We start from the raw sequence: 20068 nt of genomic DNA on the forward strand, positions 1-20068 counted from the left end.
AGTCATAAAACTGAGACCGTTAACTTTTAGGACTTTCGTAAGGTTATTTTATAAGATTAGGTTAGGTTTGTTTTATGGCAATCCTGAAAAGTTACGCGTTTCTGAGAAAAACCAATGACTAGTTAACGAAAATTCCAACAAACAATACATTATGACTTATGGGAAACAATAGACATCCACAGTCAGCGTCGTATAGTAGAGGTAGCATCCAAAGTATTCAAATAGTTCGGTACATCATGTAATTAGTATGGCGTACCGAAACTACCGGTCTATTCGAATACTTTTTTTTTACTTTGGATGCTACCTACGCGCGTACATTTAGAATAGAATAGAGAATAAAGAGCGTTTATTCGTGACAAAAAAATAAAACAATAACATTTCGTAACTAGTTACTAATGGCCACTTACACCACTCTACTAACCCGAGGTTAGCCGGCTAAACCTGGAGTAACCATGGTTACCAGTACAATTTGACACTGGGTTAACGGTTTAATCGCTTAAATCCGGATTAGTGGGATGGTGCTAGTGGCCCTTAGGAATCAACTCCAAATTCGTAACCGGTTGCCATTTTGTATTCAGATTTGATGACCATTGTAACCAGTTACGAAATGGAAAACAACTCCATTCATATCTAGTTGGATAGGACTGAGCTGGAACGAAGCCAAGACGGTTGCTCAAGACAGGAAGGCGTGAAAGGATCTTGTGTATGTTACGTTTGTTATATGTTGTATGTACTTTAATATATATTTTATACTAAAAACAATAGTATTTGTTGTTATAGCGGCAAAAGAAATACATCATCTGTGAAAATATCAACTGTCTAGCTATGAAGGTTCATGAGTTACAGACAGACAGATGGACGGGCGGATAGCGGAGTCTTAGTAATATGGTCCCGTTTTTACCGTTTGGGTATGGAATGAGTAAACACTAAAAACATTGCATTAATGTATAGAAATGTCATATTCAAACTAATGGACAAATTATGGGAATGTAAAAAAAGGTTAAGTAATTTCAAAATTATTAGTAATTATTTACACTTATTATTTGTGTTCCTTTAAATTTGTTCATGAGTTCATTTTATTCTTAATATAATATGAGGATTTTTTCATTTAAAACTAAAACACTTTTCAATTACAATATTAATAATTTAATTATATATTAGTAGTTCTTTAATTTTTCACTTAACTAGATTTCATAAAATTCAACGCTTGTTCCGCTTGCGCGCTGAGACTTGAGGACAACTCACACAGATTACATAATATTCAACATGTGCCATCATTGTTGCCGCATTGGCCCGGCTCCGCTTGGGCGCGGGCTGGCCGTGATGAACAGTGCTAACGAGCGCCAGCGCGTACATTTCGCACAGATGTTGCATTAACTACAGCTTTCTTCCATATTATTCACGCTCCGCTTCAGCTTGCTCCGGTTCCGCTTGGGCGCGGGGTGGCCGTAGTGCACGGTATTCACGTGCAGCGCCAGCGCGGACATTTCGCACTGATGTTGCATTAACTACAGCTTTCTTCCATATTATTTACGCTCCGCTTCAGCTTGCTCCTGTTCCGCTTGGGCGCGGGCTGGCCGTAGTGCACGGTATTCACGTGCAGCGCTAGCGCGGACAACTCGCACAGATGTTGCATTAATTACAGCCTTCCAAATTGTCCCCGCTCCGTTTCCGCTTGGCCTGGTTCTGCTTGGGCGCGGGCTGGCCGCGGTCCACGGCGCTCACGTGCAGCGCCAGCGCGGATATTTCGCACAGATGTTGCATTAACTACAGCTTTCTTCCATATTATTTACGCTCCGTTTCAGCTTGGTCCGGCTCCGCTTGGGCGCGGGCTGGCCGTAGTGCACGGTGTTCACGTGCAGCGCCAGCGCGGACATTTCGCACAGATGTTGCATTAACTACAGCCTTCTTCCATATTATTCAAGCTCCGCTTCAGCTTGCTTCGGCTCCGCTTGGGCGCGGGCTGGCCGTAGTGCACAGTGCTCACTAGCAGCGCCAGCGCGGACATTTCGCACAGATGGTGTATTAACTACAGCCTTCTTCCATATTATTTACGCTCCGCTTCAGCTTGCACCGGTTCCGCTTGGGCGCGGGCTGGCCGTTGTGTACGGTGCTCACGTGCAGCGCCAGCGCGGACATTTCGCATAGATGTTGCATTAACTACAGCCTTCTTCCATATTATTTACGCTCCGTTTCAGCTTGGTCCGGCTCCGCTTGGGCGCGGGCTGGCCGTGATCAGTGCTCACGCGCAGCGCAAGCGCGGACATTACGCAAAGATGGTGTATTAACTACAGCTTTCTTCCATATTATTTACGCTCCGTTTCAGCTTGGTCCGGCTCCGCTTGGGCGCGGGCTGGCCGTGAACAGTGCTCACGCGCAGCGCAAGCGCGGACATTTCGCACAGATGTTGCATTAACTACAGCCTTCTTCCATATTATTTACGCTCCGCTTCAGCTTGCTCCGGTTCCGCTTGGGCGCGGGCTGGCCGTAGTGCACGGTGTTCACGTGTAGCGCCAGCGCAGACTTCGTGGACAAATGGCGCCCACAGATCGTACAGGGGACGTTCTCGCGGATGCCTTCGTGTGCCTGGTAATAAAATGATTTTTTTGACAAAATACATAGTATTCACAACCACAGTAATCTAATATTGGACTAAATATACGAACTTCGGAGGAATATAATAGTACTTTATGCAACAGTCAAATAACAAGGGTTATTAAAATAGTTTCAAAATCAGGAGTAACCAAGTTATGTAATAACCTGAGAATTTTATGACCATATTTATGTCCCTTTTATAAAAAAAAGTTGTATAATATTTATAAGAACACTAATATCTGTATTCTCTGTTTATAATTTACTGAAATATTACGATTTTTCGGTGTCGGTTGAGGTTCCACTTTATGGTTATGGTTTAGACCGAGTGAGAGCTAGCTACGGAAAAAGGTTTGCCATTTATAGAGCAACGAAATCCTTCCAAATTAAACCAGTCGCCTGGCAGCTGTTCAGCGGTGGGTGTGACAGTGGCTGGGCAACAAAGGGGTAGTTAAAACAATTGAAGGTGTGCAATTTATAGAGCGGACCGAAAACGGGACCTTATAGTTAAGTAATAAGGTCTCGTTTTCACCCTTTGGCTAACGACACACGGTAAAATTTGACCCAGTAAATGAGATGACTTGGCACTTTTTCGCGCATCTTGGACATCACCTGGCACTACTTTTCCCCCAATTAAAACGCCTGGCAATGTTATATTCGCATGAAATACATAATTAGCTATTATACTACACCAAACTCAGAGCTCTATATAAATTGTACATCTTCAATTTATTTGACACCTCACACACCCACCGCTGAACAGCTGCCAGGCGCCCGAATTAATTAATAATGATAGTATGGCACACTAACTAGAGGGATTTCGTTGCTCTATAAGTTGAAGAACTAGCTGCTGAACCAAACATCATTGGTGTGACAAAGGCGCAAAGGCTTCGGTGGCTCGGCCATCTTCAGCGAATGGAAGGTGATCGGGCGGTGAAAAGAGCGTTTGAGGGAAAACCGATAGGACGCCGCCCGGTTGGTCGACCTAGGTATCGATGGGCGGATGTGGTGGACGCTGATCTGCGCGAGCTCCGGGTTGAGAACTGGCGAGACACGGCACAGGACCGGGATCAGTGGCGAGCAGTCGTGTTGGAGGCCAAGACACACTTTGGGTCGCTGCGCCAGAGGAGTAAGTAAGTGTAAGTAAGTATAAATTGCAAACCTATTTCCGTAGCTAGCTCTCCGTCCATTAGCACAACCAACTTTGAACCAACCAACCAACCAACCAACTCTCAAGTTTGAACAAGTACTCACAACTTTGTAATGTCGTTTCAAGTTGCCCTTCGCTGTGAAGGCGAGCGGGCACTTCGAGCACTGGAACGGCTTCTCCCCTGTGTGCGTCCGCAAATGTTTCTGCACACATCCACATAAACATATTATTCGGTTAACTTGCCTGCGTCGGTAAATGTGTCTCTAAATACACATACACAACAGATGTTGATTGTATTTAACCCCTAGCCGCACAGACGTCAAAACGTGTCAGAAACGTGTCAAAGAGTGAACAGGCACCTTCTGGGCGAGCTCGCTCCATCGTAGGCCACGTCTACGCCTCGGCTAGTCTGTGGCCATGAGTAAGCCCATTCATAATAAAAAAACCGGGCAAGTGCGAGTCGGACTCGCGCACGAAGGTTTCCGTACCATAATGCAAAAAAAAACAAAAAAAAGCAAAAAAAAAACAGTCACCCATCCAAGTACTGACCACTCCCGACGTTGCTTAACGTTGGTCAAAACCGGGCAAGTGCGAGTCGGACTCGCGCACTAAGGGTTCCGTACCACAATGCGAAAAAAAAACAAAAAAAAACGGTCACCCATCCAAGTACTGACCACTCCCGACGTTGCTTAACTTTGGTCAAAAATCACGTTTGTTGTATGAGAGCGAAATAAATTACTTCACGCCATGTATGAAAGCACCAGAACATTAATAGAGAAACGTAGACTGAAGTTATTTTTAGATAATTTCTATTTTAAAAATCGTATAGAACTATAAAGAGTAGGTAACGTGACCGTGACGTCATTGTGATGTTTCATATACATTCCATATATATGATAGTGGCAAATCGTTTTGACAGATCGGAAAAAGATACAGATGTAGTGCAAAATTATTCTCCCTCGTATTTTCATGGAAACGTACGTAATATGATATGATATGAAATAGCATGGCAAATACAAACGTTTCCGAGAAAATACGATGGAAAACATTAATAGGTTTAAAATCATTTAATCTCATTAAGAATTTTACAATTCACTTGCACGAGATAAAACATTAATAATAAAAAGATTTTATGCACTACATATCTGTATTGATTACAAATGTACAACAGATCTCCAAGTGTTTCAATTCACACGCTAGAAATCATTTACCAGCAACGTGCATAGCATTGCTTCCCTCTAGCGAAGGGGTCGCCAAACCGCGGCTCGCGAGCCGCATGGAAATGATAATTACTGCTCTTCAAAAAATGTAACTCTCTGACTTTAATTTTTGCGACGACGACGTGATTTCTACTGAACCCTAAAAAAAGAAACGCTCAGTATACTCGTAGCTTACCTCTAGCGTAGTTTTGACGGCGAAGCTCTTCGGACACAGATTGCAGGCGAACGTCCGCACTGCCTGATGCTGCTCCTGGTGCTGCCGGAGCAGGGTCGAGTTCTGTCACGATGTATTAAATAGGTAAAAAAATAAAAATCAAAAGTTTTTTATTACTTCAACATTACATTTTTCATATTTAATTAAATTTTGAAATAAATTATTCAAGATTCATAGGTGAAGGTCTCCTCCAAAGCTCTCCATGTATCTCGATATTTGGCCACTTGTATCCAATTTGGCCCGGCAATTTTGGTAACATCATCATGCCTTCTCATAATAGGTCTTCCTTTCCCTCTTTCTTCCTTTAAATCTTTTAATCCTATTTTTTCAAAAAAAAAATAGTTAAATCGGTAAATGCTAACCTGTAGAACGCGTCCACACTGCTCACACACGAACAGTGTCACCGGCGCGTGTCTCGCGGTCGCGGAAGCGGAGGCGGACGCGGAGGAGGGCGAGGAAGCGGCGCGCAGCGCGGCGCGGCGGCGCGCGTAGTACTTCCGCGCGTACTCGCCGCGCCCCGCCTTGGGCCGCTCGTTGAGATGCTTGCGCCGGTTGTGGACTTGGTACGCCGCCGCGTCGGGGAACGTCATGTCGCACTGTACGTCGAATATTATAATACAAATAGAAATTTATTTGCAGAAATGTGGTAGGTATAAAAATAAGGTGTTAACATGCAATTTTGTGAGTTCAGCACATTTCGCCAATAGGGGATATTACGGCAATGTTCTGCCGCCAGAGTGCAGTTAGCCAGAGTTATACATACTGTGCCTTAAACTGTTTTTTGACAAGTTTTCACAGCCAATAAAATATGACATTGATGCATCAAGGTTTGTTAACAAGGGCCTATCGATAAACGCGAAAATCGAAATTTAGTTATCTGCCTCTTTATCGCTCGAATATGCAAGAGTGATAGAGAGATTAGATAATAAAATCTCGATTTTCTTGTTTCGCGGTAGGCCATGTGATTGACGTGACGTGTGATGTGTCAATGTGGTTTGTTTACTGTATGTGCCACAAAGGTGCCAACTACGCAGAGCTTTGCTTAAAGTATATTTCAATAGAACTTGCTAACTATGTAAACAAACCGCCATATTGAAATTGTCTCTGCATGATGAATTTATTAGTGATGGGCAAGACTCCAACTTACTACTTTACTAATGTCAAACCATATCGAATAATAAAATACCAAAAGTAAAAAAACAAATAGTTACGTATTTTTAATTTGTTTAATCACGAGCAGAAGACAAATTAGTACTTAAGAATGATGTATTGATGTATTTTATAACCGTGGCGGTAGGTACAGAGCGTGGGTTGGGTAGTGTGTAGCGGGTTTATATTACAAACTTTAGTCACAACACTACCCATCATAGACAATTGTAGAATTTAAAAGAAACAAAACCGCCATTCCATCAGGTCCTAATAACCTATCTTATGAAACCATTTTAAACTTTTAATTAAATATCCAAGTTATATACAGTTATATATTTATGTATTTTACGGAACAGAGCGTTTCAATAGTGTATATGTGTATGGTTTCAATGGTATTTGATGAGGTGGTGTGAAAATTCAAAGAGAATCAGTGATAAAACAAAGTTACGTTGTTTGTTTACATATTTAGCAAGTTCTATTGAAATAGACTTTAATATTCCCTATTATCCATAGGCATGCAAATAATGTTTTATTTTAGGCTACCAGGATATTATAAAAAAGAATACAGTGTATAGAGGCGAATTGTCAATGTACTTAAATTAGGTAGCCACTGTAAATTTTCTGCCATCTTTCGACAGAAAATAAAACTGTTAGAACGCCATTTGACTTTCATCCTTATTCTCTCACTGATATGTGTTAACTTGTTAAATATTAATATTAACGCCATCTTTGTTACGTTTCGTTTGTTGTTTGTAAAATTAAAAGAAAAAATACCTCGTCACACACACAAGTTTCATTCGGATGTGTCTCTTTAACATGTTCCTGTAGCGCGTGCTCGCTCGCACAGTTCTCGCCGCACTGCTCGCACGGCCGCAGGTCTCCGTGCTCGCCGGCCGTGTCTGTGTGTCTGTTCAGAGCTTCTAAACTATGGAAGTTCGCTGAACAAGTAGTGCACTTGAACTGTTGTGGCTTCTGAAATAATAGACAAAAATAAATTGAAAAGTGGTAAAATACTGCCTTGGGCAGGTGCGAAACTCGCTTCGGGCAAACTCGGCTCCTTTCGGCTCAGCATTGCTCCGAGCAATTGTTAGGGTTGGCACAACTTGATGTCCGTTTGCGTGCACGGCCACGGATAAGATAATGACTTGAATTTTGACGACCCTAAATAGCCGAAAGGGATAGTGTCATAAGTTAGTAAGGGATATCATGATTCGACCCTGAACTGTCAAACTTCGGTTTTGTAGGAAGTTTCCTTTCTGTACGGTAGTACTACTTACTTATTCTGTGCCTTGGGTGAGACTTGGATTGACTTGGGTAGATGTCGCTAGGTTCCCCATATGGTGGAAAGATTCGCTGGCTATGGATGAGGTTTTGGTGGCTCAGATGGCAGAGCGCTGGAGTGTCGATCCAGAGGCCATGAGTTTATCTTAGTAATAGGATCCCGTTTTTCACGGAACCCTAAAAGACCAATGTCAAGGTCTAAGCAGCGGTGTACTGGTTAAGGTATCACACCCCACGTGGCACGGAGACATACACCCGTCCCGCTCACGCTACACTACCTTAGCATGCGATCTCTTCTTGTGCGCGCGCAGCCCGTGTTCGCCCACGAACGTCTCGCCGCACACGCGAGAGTGACACGGAGACATACTCCCGTCCCGCTCACGCTACACTACCTTAGCATGCGATCTCTTCTTGTGCGCGCGCAGCCCGTGTTCGCCCACGAACGTCTCGCCGCACACGCGAGAGTGACACGGAGACATACGCCCGTCCCGCTCACGCTACACTACCTTAGCATGCGATCTCTTCTTGTGCGCGCGCAGCCCGTGTTCGCCCACGAACGTCTCGCCGCACACGCGAGAGTGACACGGAGACATACTCCCGTCCCGCTCACGCTACACTACCTTAGCATGCGATCTCTTCTTGTGCGCGCGCAGCCCGTGCTCGCCCACGAACGTCTCGCCGCACACGCGAGAGTGACACGGAGACATACGTCCGTCCCGCTCACGCTACACTACCTTAGCATGCGATCTCTTCTTGTGCGCGCGCAGCCCGTGCTCGCCCACGAACGTCTCGCCGCACACGCGAGAGTGACACGGAGACATACACCCGTCCCGCTCACGCTACACTACCTTAGCATGCGATCTCTTCTTGTGCGCGCGCAGCCCGTGCTCGCCCACGAACGTTTCGCCGCACACGCGAGAGTGACACGGAGACATACTCCCGTCCCGCTCACGCTACACTACCTTAGCATGCGATCTCTTCTTGTGCGCGCGCAGCCCGTGCTCCCCCACAAACGTTTCGCCGCACACGCGAGAGTGACACGGAGACATACGTCCGTCCCGCCCACGCTACACTACCTTAGCATGCGATCTCTTCTTGTGCGCGCGCAGCCCGTGCTCGCCCACGAACGTCTCGCCGCACACGCGAGAGTGACACGGAGACATACACCCGTCCCGCTCACGCTACACTACCTTAGCATGCGATCTCTTCTTGTGCGCGCGCAGCCCGTGCTCGCCCACGAACGTCTCGCCGCACACGCGAGAGTGACACGGAGACATACACCCGTCCCGCTTACGCTACACTACCTTAGCATGCGATCTCTTCTTGTGCGCGCGCAGCCCGTGTTCGCCCACGAACGTCTCGCCGCACACGCGAGAGTGACACGGAGACATACTCCCGTCCCGCTCACGCTACACTACCTTAGCATGCGATCTCTTCTTGTGCGCGCGCAGCCCGTGCTCGCCCACGAACGTCTCGCCGCACACGCGAGAGTGACACGGAGACATACTCCCGTCCCGCTCACGCTACACTACCTTAGCATGCGATCTCTTCTTGTGCGCGCGCAGCCCGTGCTCGCCCACGAACGTCTCGCCGCACACGCGAGAGTGACACGGAGACATACTCCCATCCCGCTCGCGCTACACTACCTTAGCATGCGATCTCTTCTTGTGCGCGCGCAGCCCGTGCTCGCCCACGAACGTCTCGCCGCACACGCGAGAGTGACACGGAGACATACACCCGTCCCGCTTACGCTACACTACCTTAGCATGCGATCTCATCTTGTGCGCGCGCAGCCCGTGTCCCCCACGAACGTCTCGCCGCACACGCGAGAGTGACACGGAGACATACACCCGTCCCGCTCCCGCTACACTACCTTAGCATGCGATCTCTTCTTGTGCGCGCGCAGCCCGTGCTCGCCCACGAACGTCTCGCCGCACACGCGAGAGTGACACGGAGACATACACCCGTCCCGCTCACGCTACACTACCTTAGCATGCGATCTCTTCTTGTGCGCGCGCAGCCCGTGCTCGCCCACGAACGTCTCGCCGCACACGCGAGAGTGACACGGAGACATACGTCCGTCCCGCTCACGCTACACTACCTTAGCATGCGATCTCTTCATGTGCGCGCGCAGCCCGTGCTCCCCCACAAACGTTTCGCCGCACACGCGAGAGTGACACGGAGACATACGTCCGTCCCGCTCACGCTACACTACCTTAGCATGCGATCTCTTCTTGTGCGCGCGCAGCCCGTGCTCGCCCACGAACGTCTCGCCGCACACGCGAGAGTGACACGGAGACATACACCCGTCCCGCTCACGCTACACTACCTTAGCATGCGATCTCTTCTTGTGCGCGCGCAGCCCGTGTTCGCCCACGAACGTCTCGCCGCACACGCGAGAGTGACACGGAGACATACGCCCGTCCCGCTCACGCTACACTACCTTAGCATGCGATCTCTTCTTGTGCGCGCGCAGGCCATGCTCCCCCACAAAAGTTTCGCCGCACACGTCGCATGCGGCGCACTGCGCGGGGTGCACAATACGTACGTGCGACAAGTACGTAGTCATCTTGCTGAGGGAGAAATGAGAATATAGAAAAATATATTTGTATAAGCTTCAGAGATTTCGTAAACGGTTCTAACGATTTCGATGAAATTTGCTACAGGTACTTGTAACGTAGACATTTTCTTAGATTTTTAATTAATATTTTTGGGAATTCCTTTTCTTATTTCAACGTTTTTAACAATATCTCAAACTAACTCGATTGATTGCACTTATTTGCATAATCTGTTGCATTCAGATGCACCTTTTGATGCTTATCTGTTGTCGGGGTTGTCATATAAGTAAAAATAATTAAAACTTGAGATATTTATGTTGTCAATCCAGGAAAACTTTGTATGATTTAGGTATGACTTTTTTTAGATAAAAATTAATTTTGATGTAAAATAAAACATAGAAATTACAGACTGACAAAGTGGCTCTGAAATGAAACATTATTAGATTTGTTGATAAAATATATTTCTTAGGCTCAAGAAAGAGTTCTCTAGATTAATCAGTTCAGAAATTTCGAAGAATTTGTGTCTTCAAGGGATTGGCACCCTACTTTTGTTTTTAGCCTTTTGTTCTCAACATATGAGGAGGTCATTCTGAGGTGACATGCACTTTTGATGTGTGGACCCCTCCGGGGACGCACGCTCGCATGAGCCCTATTTTGTGATAAGACCACACATTCCACATGGTGGTCAAAATGGTGGAAGCAGTTCGAGTCCTTCGGTGTGTTCCACTGAGTAAGTATAAATGGAATTTAGTTGTGATCAATTCCACAATGGCGCGAAACATTGTGGGTTTGTTCTTAACCAAGTTTTGGTTCTTTACAGAGTTGACTCCTGCTCGAGGGAAGGGAGCGCTCCGCCAGAAGTCCTAACAGCTTCCAGTGCGGTGAGCTAAATTTCCAATTGTTTAATTTTTTCTCTAGCGGCCATAAAGGGCATCGGCTAATATATCCTTTTCTCGCTTTGCAGGAGCCGGGATGTTTCTAGATGTTTCTAGAAGCTTTCGATGTTTTTATATTTCTTTTGAAGATGTTTTTGAAGTTTTAAAATGGGGCTGTGGGATCTGTTCCACGCCATCTGCAGCGGCCTGCTCCAACCTGGGTAGCAGCCAGCTGCCCGGGGAAAGGCGAGCTCGCTCCCCGCTGCTCCGGTTCCAGCAGCAGCTTTGAGGTCGGTCCGTTGCATAACTTTTGAGTAGCATCAGCGCTCAACTACAAATTTAAAATGGTTTAATAAAATTCAGTTTAAAGTTTTGAAAGTTCTGGTGCATAAAACTTAGGTATTTCGAAACTTAGTTTTTAGTATTTTATTAATTGGTGTAAACCTTCATAACTTGAACCTGTGAAGCGACCCAGCTTTGCCACTGAGCTTTTGAAATAATTGGTTAGAAATAAAGTTTATTAGGTATAAATTTGTTTAATTGTTTCTCCTCTTAGCTTTCCTACAGCAAGGTTTCCATTTAGTTTATTTTATTTTATTTTGATTTAATTTAATTTTGTTAACATGGCTGTTTCCATTTTAGACAAGCCGGAGCTTTCCATTCATTTATTTTACCCCTTTCAAAACAGCCGTGTTACATACTTATGCAGGTTTTCGGGGGAGAAAAATCTATATTGATAGATGTCTAACATCAAAATCAGCATAAAAATCAGTTCAGTAAGTTTTTGTTTTTATTTCGAACATAGTACACACAAAACAGACAGACGCGGCGAGGTGCTTAGCTTCTATTACACGCTTTAATTTACTTTCACCTGACCGTTGTCTGTCTGTAATCAAATCTTGCAGGTTAAATTTGATCCACTTCCCGGTTTCCGATTGAGCTGAAATTTTGCATACATGTATAAATCGGATGACAATGCAATATTATGGTACTATCGAACTGATCTGATGATGGAGACAGGCGGTGGCCATAGGAACTCTGTGATGAAACAACGCAACCTAATTGTGTTTGGGGTTTTTAGAATTGCTTCGATGAGTATTAGTTGTTCGTCGTAAGAATGAATAATGTGTTAGATGTCCCCTCACTACTACATCAAATACATTTGAGAGTTCCTCATAGACATCAGCGCCAATGTCAGAAGAAAAAAATGTTTTCCATTCCCTATAGTAGAACATGCTATGTAAAAAATGTATTTATAAGACGTGTTTGTAAACTTTTTAACGAAAATGAAAAACTTTGTAATTTAGATTTGTTTAACTGTTCCATAAATTCACTAAAACGTGCTTTTCTGTAATTAATTAAGTATGTAATTTTTCATTACTTATGTCTCTTTCCGGTAATTTAATCACTACCCATTAATTTCACTCCGACTCTCGTGAGTGTATACTCACGAGAGTCGGAGTGAAATTAATACGTACTTCAACGTATAGGTATCTATACGTTCAAACTAATCTAGTACCTTATGTTTTTGTTACTTTATTTTACAGGCTGCAATTTTATATATATAATAAGGAAACTCCAGTGGCCCATTTTATAAAGCTACAAGTTACAATTTACAAGCGGAAGTCTCTTTCTAACCCTATGTGTTAGAACGAGACTTCCGCTTGTAAATTGTAACTTGTAGCTTTATAAAATAGGCCACAGGTCTTAATTTAAGAAATATTTTTGTAAACCTATTTGGAAACGACTGTTTGTTTCTTCTTAAATAAATAAATAAATTAAGAAAAGTACAGTAAGCGATAAAAGCTTGTACCAAAAATGTTTTTTTGCCAAAAACTTATTTTATAAGGTGTAGTGACGGAAGTTAAATATAAAAATAATATAAAAATAATAATAAATAATGGTCTCACGCATAAGTTTTCCCGCAATGCTGGCACTGGTAGGTCTTGCCCGCGTGCATCTCGTGATGTCTCACTGCTTGCCACCTGCACGAATTACGTAATGATACAACATAGCGAAATCAATGTAACACTTCTTGCAGTAGTAAGGTTACTACCATACACCTGCGAGTTATGTCATATAAAAAAAACTGCTAAATACAGATGTAGTGACATAATTGTTTTCCTTCGTATTTTCTCGGAAACGTTCGCATTTGTCATGGTACTTCAATCAACCTCAGTACTTTTTGTACCGATACTGACTGAAATAGCAAGACAGGTTCGTAAATTTCCGTGAAAATACGAAGGAAAATAATTATGCATTTTGTCGATCGGTCTGGCCTAGTGGGTGGTGACCCTGCCTGTGAAGCCGATGGTCCCGGGTTCGAATCCTGGTAAGGGCATTTATTTTTATGGTGATACAGATATTTGTTCCTGAGTCATGGTTGTTTTCTATATATTTAAATATTTATATATTATATATATCTTGTCTGACTACCCACAACACAAGTCTTCTTGAGCTTGCCGTGGGGCTTAGTCAATTTGTATAAAAATGTCCTATAATATTTATTTATATGACGGGGAGCAGATAAATTACTGATAATCCATGAACGGCACAGCTAAAACTATACAATTCATAAAATATAAAGTATAGAAATGCAGCGATGTTGACTGCGACCCTTTTTCAATTCCAATCTCACTGACGGTTCCACTCAGGATGTCATCTCATTTCGGGCTGTCCTCGGAATCAGCCAGGAACCAATCCATTGAAGAAGCTTCGGATCATTCAAATAAAAGTCACTGTATCGCAGTCAAACACACTCAAGCATAGACTATTTCAATACTTGACATTCCATCAAACGCAGCCGTCATACATTCATTATAGACGGTCTGCGACATATATATCTATCTGTAAGCTCTTAACCTTAGGTGTTCAATGGCTTGTCTGACCTGGTTCTGGAGACATATTCGCACTGGTTGCATACAATCTTCAGCCGGTGCACGTCCTGGTGCCGCTGCACCTGGAACTGCCGCTTGTAGCGCACGGAGCAGATCTCGCACGCTAGCTCGCCCTCCATCTAAAAATTAAAATATTTATCTTATTGACAGATTACCTTAGGTGGTTAATTAGTTCTTTAATTGTTTATGCCGCCAAACTGATGAGATGATGTGACTTGAGTTGATGATAGAATGTAAAGAACCAGATTCTATTAATCGCAATGTACAATTCGCACTGATGGGCGGGAGTCGGGCTGTGCCGGAGCGTATGGGGTCATCCATTAATTACGTCACACCAATTTCTAGGTTTTTTTGACCCCTGCCCCCCCCCCCTGTCACACTTGGTCACATTTGGCACACCCCTCCCCCCCTAGTGTGACGTCACATTTTTTCTACGAAATCGCCAAATCGAATTAAGTAAGTACCTAAGTATTATTAATATTTTATCAAAATATTTTTGACGATATAAATATTAGTAATTTTATAACCCAAAACTGCTTAGGAAAGAAAATTAAACGATTAAAAAATATTTTCGTTTTAAAAACTTGTTATTTAAATGTACAGAGAACTAAATAATTTAAATAAATTTTCGGTTACTGATGAAGTTAAAGTGACGTCACAAAGTTTGTGTCTCCCCCCTCCCCCATGTCACAATGTCACATTTTCTTGACCCCCACCCTCCCCCTAAACGTGTGACGTAATTAATGGATGACCCCTATTTCACATTGTCGCGTGTTTCAATAACAGACGAGATGGAGTCCGACCGGAGCCGTCCGCGTCCGCGAGCAGCCGACCGGTCAGTGGGAATCGTACATAAATCTATATTGTAGGCTGCTCCAAGTTAGATATATCGGTAAATTTAAATAATCTAATATTCATGCGAAACACACTTGAACAAGTTTGTTCTAAAATTTGAGACATGACTGATAAGTGATAAAATAACTATAATTATGTATTTTTTAAGGATTTAGACATCTAGTTATTTATCTTATTGACAGATTACCTTAGGTGGTTAATTAGTTCTTTAATTGTTTATGCCGCCAAACTGATGAGATGATGTGACTTGAGTTGATGATAGAATGAAAAGAACCAGATTCTATTAATCGCAATGTACAATTCGCACTGATGGGCGGGAGTCGGGCTGTGCCGGAGCGTATGGGGTCATCCATTAATTACGTCACACCAATTTCTAGGTTTTTTGACCCCTCCCCCCCCTGTCACACTTGGTCACATTTGGCACACCCCCCCCCTAGTGTGACGTCACATTTTTTCTACGAAATCGCCACATCGAATTAAGTAAGTACCTAAGTATTATTAATATTTTATCAAAATATTTTTGACGATATAAATATTAGTAATTTTATAACCCAAAACTGCTTAGGAAAGAAAATTAAACGATTAAAAACTATTTTCGTTTTAAAAACTTGTTATTTAAATGTACAGCGAACTAAATAATTTAAATAAATTTTCGGTTACTGATGAAGTTAAAGTGACGTCACAAAGTTTGTGTCTCCCCCCTCCCCCATGTCACAATGTCACATTTTCTTGACCCCCTCCCTCCCCCTAAACGTGTGACGTAATTAATAGATGACCCCTATTTCACATTGTCGCGTGTTTCAATAACAGACGAGATGGAGTCCGACCGGAGCCGTCCGCGTCCGCGAGCAGCCGACCGGTCAGTGGGAATGGTACATAAATCTATATTGTAGGCTGCTCCAAGTTAGATATATCGGTAAATTTAAATAATCTAATATTCATGCGAAACACACTTGAACAAGTTTGTTCTAAAATTTGAGACATGACTGATAAGTGATAAAATAACTATAATTATGTATTTTTTAAGGATTTAGACATCTAGTTATTAATTGTGCAATTCATTTACTTTTTTCCAATTTTAGGCAGTTTTTGCTAGTGTCATTCTACGGAACTTGCAAACTATGTAAACAAACCGCCATATTGAAATTGTCTCTGAACTATGAATTTACTAGTGACTTTTATTTACACAGTTAACAATTTCCATAGAATGACACTTTACCTCGTATGTCATTTGTAATATAAATAAAAAATGTATTCGAGTGACTCACGGGATCGTGCCTCAGTAGATGGTTATTGTAGGCCGCCTCCGCGTTGAACGCCTTCCCGCAGGTCTCGCACTTGTACTGCGACTCCAGGTAGTTCTGCGACTTCTTGCGGGCGGCGATCTCTTCCAACTGCTCTTCCTGCACATTGCACAATCAACTTTTAACTGTAATAACTATTAAATTAAAAAAAAATTAAACACTAGGGTAATTCACCAGTAATTGGCCACGGGCCCATAACTGGCCACCCTAAACTAAAAATGAATTCTATTCATCTATAAACAGAATTTATTTTAGTATAAGGTTTCAATAACTGACCAACTTATACTAAAATGAATTCTGTTTATAGGTGAATAGAATTCATTTTTAGTTCAGGGTGGCCAGTTCCTAACAGGTGGCCAGTTACAAGCGAATTACCATAGTATGGAGCATACCTTGCTTAAAGTCACAATTTTCACTGCATTATCCCTCTCGAATTTAGCAAAATCAAACTCCGGCATATAATTATTTTTGGCATTCCTAATCTTTCTCTTCACCCTCTTACTTGCTACTACTCTCTTCTGCTTAGGTTTACTTTTGCACGGAGTTTTCACATCTTTTTTCTTCCTCTTAACTTCCAAATTCTTTTTAATTTCTTTTCGCCTTTTAAGTGGTGTCTTAATCTTAACACTGTCACAATAAACTTCACCATGGTTACCTTCAATTTCAAACTCTTTCTTAATTTCCTCACCAAATACTCTGTAGCTTGTATCTTCTTCAATTTCGATTTCCATTTTAATTTTCGTTTCTGTAATAGCATCATTTTCATTGTTTTCATTTGTCTTAATCATGATGGTATTTTCAATCTTTTGCACACTTTTTGCATCTGTAATACTGGCATTGTTTTCATCATGTTCATTTGCCTTTTGCATCTTTTTCCTGATGGTATTCTCAATGTTCCTAACCCTTTTTTGTATATATTTAAGCTTATCGACAGGAATATTCAGTACATGCTTTTGATTTTCAAATTGAGTTTTCGACCCGGTTTTTGTAATAACACCTGCAATGTTTATGTTTGGTTTATCAATGATTCCCATATTTGGTTCCTTGGTGATTACGTTTGGTTCCTGTTTAATATCATCTGCTGGTGTGAGGTCTACATATTCTGCTGTTTCTACTTCAGATATTGTTAGATCGAGAGATAGGTTTGAGGGGCGGCTTATTTTGCGAATTCCATCTAAGTCCAGCTGAAATATAAACAGTTATTATTAGAGATGCCACGAATATTCGGCAACTATTCGGTATTCGGCCTATTCGGCCGCTTTGCCGAATATTCGGTATTCGGCCGAATGTTGCCTACTATTCGGCCGAATACCGAATATCTGTTGCACCTACCTAGAAAGAAAAATTACACAAAAAAAACAAAAACTAGGTATATTTAATATTTAAAATGCATTCTTGGAAAGTAGCTTAATACGAAGGCATGTTTTTGAGCATTTCTTGATTACAAAATATTTTATTTTTATCATGGGTATGATTTGATTGACTCTTAACTACATTCATTAATTCTGTTCAATATAAAATAAAAATCTTAGCAAACTTTGTGCTTTGTCGGCATTTTCATAATAATTGTGACTCAAAATGTTCGCATGTCATGCCGAATATTCGGTATTCGGCCGAGAGGGGGGCCGAATATTAGGTATTCGGTATTCGGCCAAATTCACTATTCGGGGCATCTCTGGTTATTATAATATGAGACAGAAATATGATAGTATGATGGTCGCCCATGTACCATGGAGTGGAGGCGCACAGTGGAAAAGGAGGCTGCACCAGTTCGGCTGGGCGGAGCTGGAGGAGGCTGTGCTGGACCGTGAAAAATTGAAATCCTTTCTGAGAGCCCTATATATGCCCATGCCCAAAAACGCGCAAAGAGGCACAATCCACCTGATGATGCCGACATGGTTCCCAGCTTCACCTGCCACAAATGCGGTCGCAAATGCCGGTCCCGCATTGGCTTATACAGCCAAGAGAGACGTTGTTCCTCGCTTACAGACGCTGCATAAATCATCTGTCAAGATGCTAAAGGCCTGAATAATATATGCCCCTGATGAGGGAAAACAGGAAATGGATATTTCAATGTATGAACTTCTTTTGTTATGTTTTTTTTTGACATTTAGATTTACCTCTAGAAACATTCTAGACTAGTATTTTTTATAAAAAAAAATATTTTTGATAATCTTTTTGTGACGTGCACAAAAAAAACGTGGCATCGAGTGGCAATGGAACGACAAGAATGGAATAGATTGGAGGAGGCCTTTGTCGAGAGACAAACGGATCTACAGAAAGTGGCCAAGGCCCAAATGATAGAATACATATAATTGAACAGAAATGTTTACTGTAGACTCCGAAATAAAGGCTATAAATATAATAATCTTTTTGTGAAATTCTTAATATTATATTTGATCTGTGGCCCGAACTGGTGAAGAGTGGCCCACAACAGACCTCAATGGAAAGAGCTAGAGGAGGCCTTTGCCAAGCGGCACACTGAGCTTTAGAGATATACTCTAACTCAGAACAAAGGGGCTAAATAAATAAAAATTTGATCTGTATAATAATCCAATCTGACTATGGAATAATATTAGGTAACATGAATAAATTGCTCAGATTATTAGCTTAAGATAATATATATTATTATGTAATAACACCTAACCGTTCATAAGTGCTTGTTCCCAGGACTTGAATAAAGTATATTTGAAACTTGAAACATCGTACAATGTGTACCTACCTTTTCCTTGAGTGACTCTGCAGTTAAACTCTGTTGTGTGTGAAGACACATGTCTCTAAAAGACGCATATTTACGCAGCTGTGAACCACAGTACGAGCACAGGTGCTGAGGAAGCTTGTCCTTGACAACCTGCAACAGAAATAGCATTCGGAATAATGTGCAGTTAAATGTAAGTATTTTGTCAAAAATAGATTATTACAGCCATTTTCTACACATAGGGTAATTCTACAGATAGGGTAATTCGCCAATAACTGGCCACCCTAAACTAAAAATGAATTCTATTCACCTATAAACATAATTCATAGTAGTAGTAGTAAAATACTGTATTGTACAAAAATAAACATAAAACATGAAAGAACACACATCATTAGTACAAAGGCGAACTTATCCCTATCAGGGATATCTTCCAGTTAACCCTTGAATTCATTTTAGTATAAGGCTAAAGGTTAAGGTTAGGTAAGTTATTGACACCTTATTTATTTATTTATACTAAAATGAATTCTGTTTATAAATGAATAGAATTCATTTTTAGTTTAGGGTGGCCATTTATTGGCCGGTGGCCAGTTACTGGCGAATTACCCTGCTAAAATGACAGTTTTTCAATAAAAAGACACGTCAAGATTGTTTACACTTTTACAAAGCTAAAATAAACGAAGTATAACAATGGGTCAATAAGACTTAGGTTAACCCAAAAATACTTACAGGAGTCCCTGTGATGTGAGCAAAGGCGTCAGCAAGTTTATTTTCATGTATGTTGAACAGTCTCCCATCGGTGGTCAGGCAAGCTCGGCAGCATAACCACGGGGCCTCTTTTGGGGACTCATTTTGAGTTACCTCCATGATTTGACCCTAGAATCTAATGTTTCGTTATGAACGAAATGTCCATGACACTAAAAACAATATAAATAAAATAAATTTAATTCTCCAATACAATAGGTTTCTATTTGTCTTGACAATCTGTCAAGTGTCAGCAACTCAGCAGTGTCAACTGTACGTCACTCACGTCACTCATACAGTTCGGAAATTTGAACACATTCGATTATTGTGGACTAGCAACAACTGTAGCAAGCACGTTGAGCACTCTTGCGTTAATAGCATTGAATAGTATGTACATCACCAAAAAATGGTTCACTCTGTGACTTATTTAAAATCGTGTACCTGCGCTTAATTTTGCTTTATGCAATATTAGCAAAATAATCCATGTACATTTATCCGAACGCCCTCAATTTTTGAACGTAACTCTTCTGTCAG

At 42.1% G+C, this 20068-nt stretch overlaps 1 protein-coding gene across 1 annotated transcript; it reads right to left on the reverse strand.

Annotated features, from left to right (window-relative positions):
- Positions 1-2376: 2376 nt before the first annotated feature.
- Positions 2377-19760, reverse strand: LOC134677530 (zinc finger protein 816-like). The gene is made up of 12 exons (XM_063535995.1): positions 19520-19760; positions 18818-18946; positions 16488-17279; positions 16060-16194; positions 13928-14055; positions 12950-13024; positions 10050-10179; positions 7100-7297; positions 5539-5772; positions 5138-5239; positions 3847-3945; positions 2377-2586 (listed from the first exon to the last, which is right to left on the reverse strand). Exons 1-12 carry the CDS (start codon positions 19655-19657, stop codon positions 2413-2415), a joined length of 2334 nt encoding a protein of 777 aa, XP_063392065.1. The 5' UTR covers positions 19658-19760; the 3' UTR covers positions 2377-2412.
- Between the last annotated feature and the right edge of the window lie 308 nt (positions 19761-20068).

The sequence above is a fragment of the Cydia fagiglandana genome, chromosome 26 (genome assembly GCF_963556715.1).
Source record: "Cydia fagiglandana chromosome 26, ilCydFagi1.1, whole genome shotgun sequence".
In the NCBI taxonomy this organism is placed as follows: domain Eukaryota; kingdom Metazoa; phylum Arthropoda; class Insecta; order Lepidoptera; family Tortricidae; genus Cydia; species Cydia fagiglandana.

What these genes read in the sequence shown, in the direction of transcription:
- LOC134677530 (XM_063535995.1), bottom strand. Translation starts at nt 19,657, where the DNA reads ATGGAGGTAACTCAAAATGAGTCCCCAAAAGAGGCCCCGTGGTTATGC. An exon ending in CTCACATCACAGGGACTCCT is followed by an intron (nt 18,947 to 19,519) that starts GTAAGTATTTTT and finishes TTTCTGTTGCAG; the next exon opens with GTTGTCAAGGACAAGCTTCC. An exon ending in AAACTTGTGTGTGTGACGAG is followed by an intron (nt 5,773 to 7,099) that starts GTATTTTTTCTT and finishes TTCGACGTACAG; the next exon opens with TGCGACATGACGTTCCCCGA.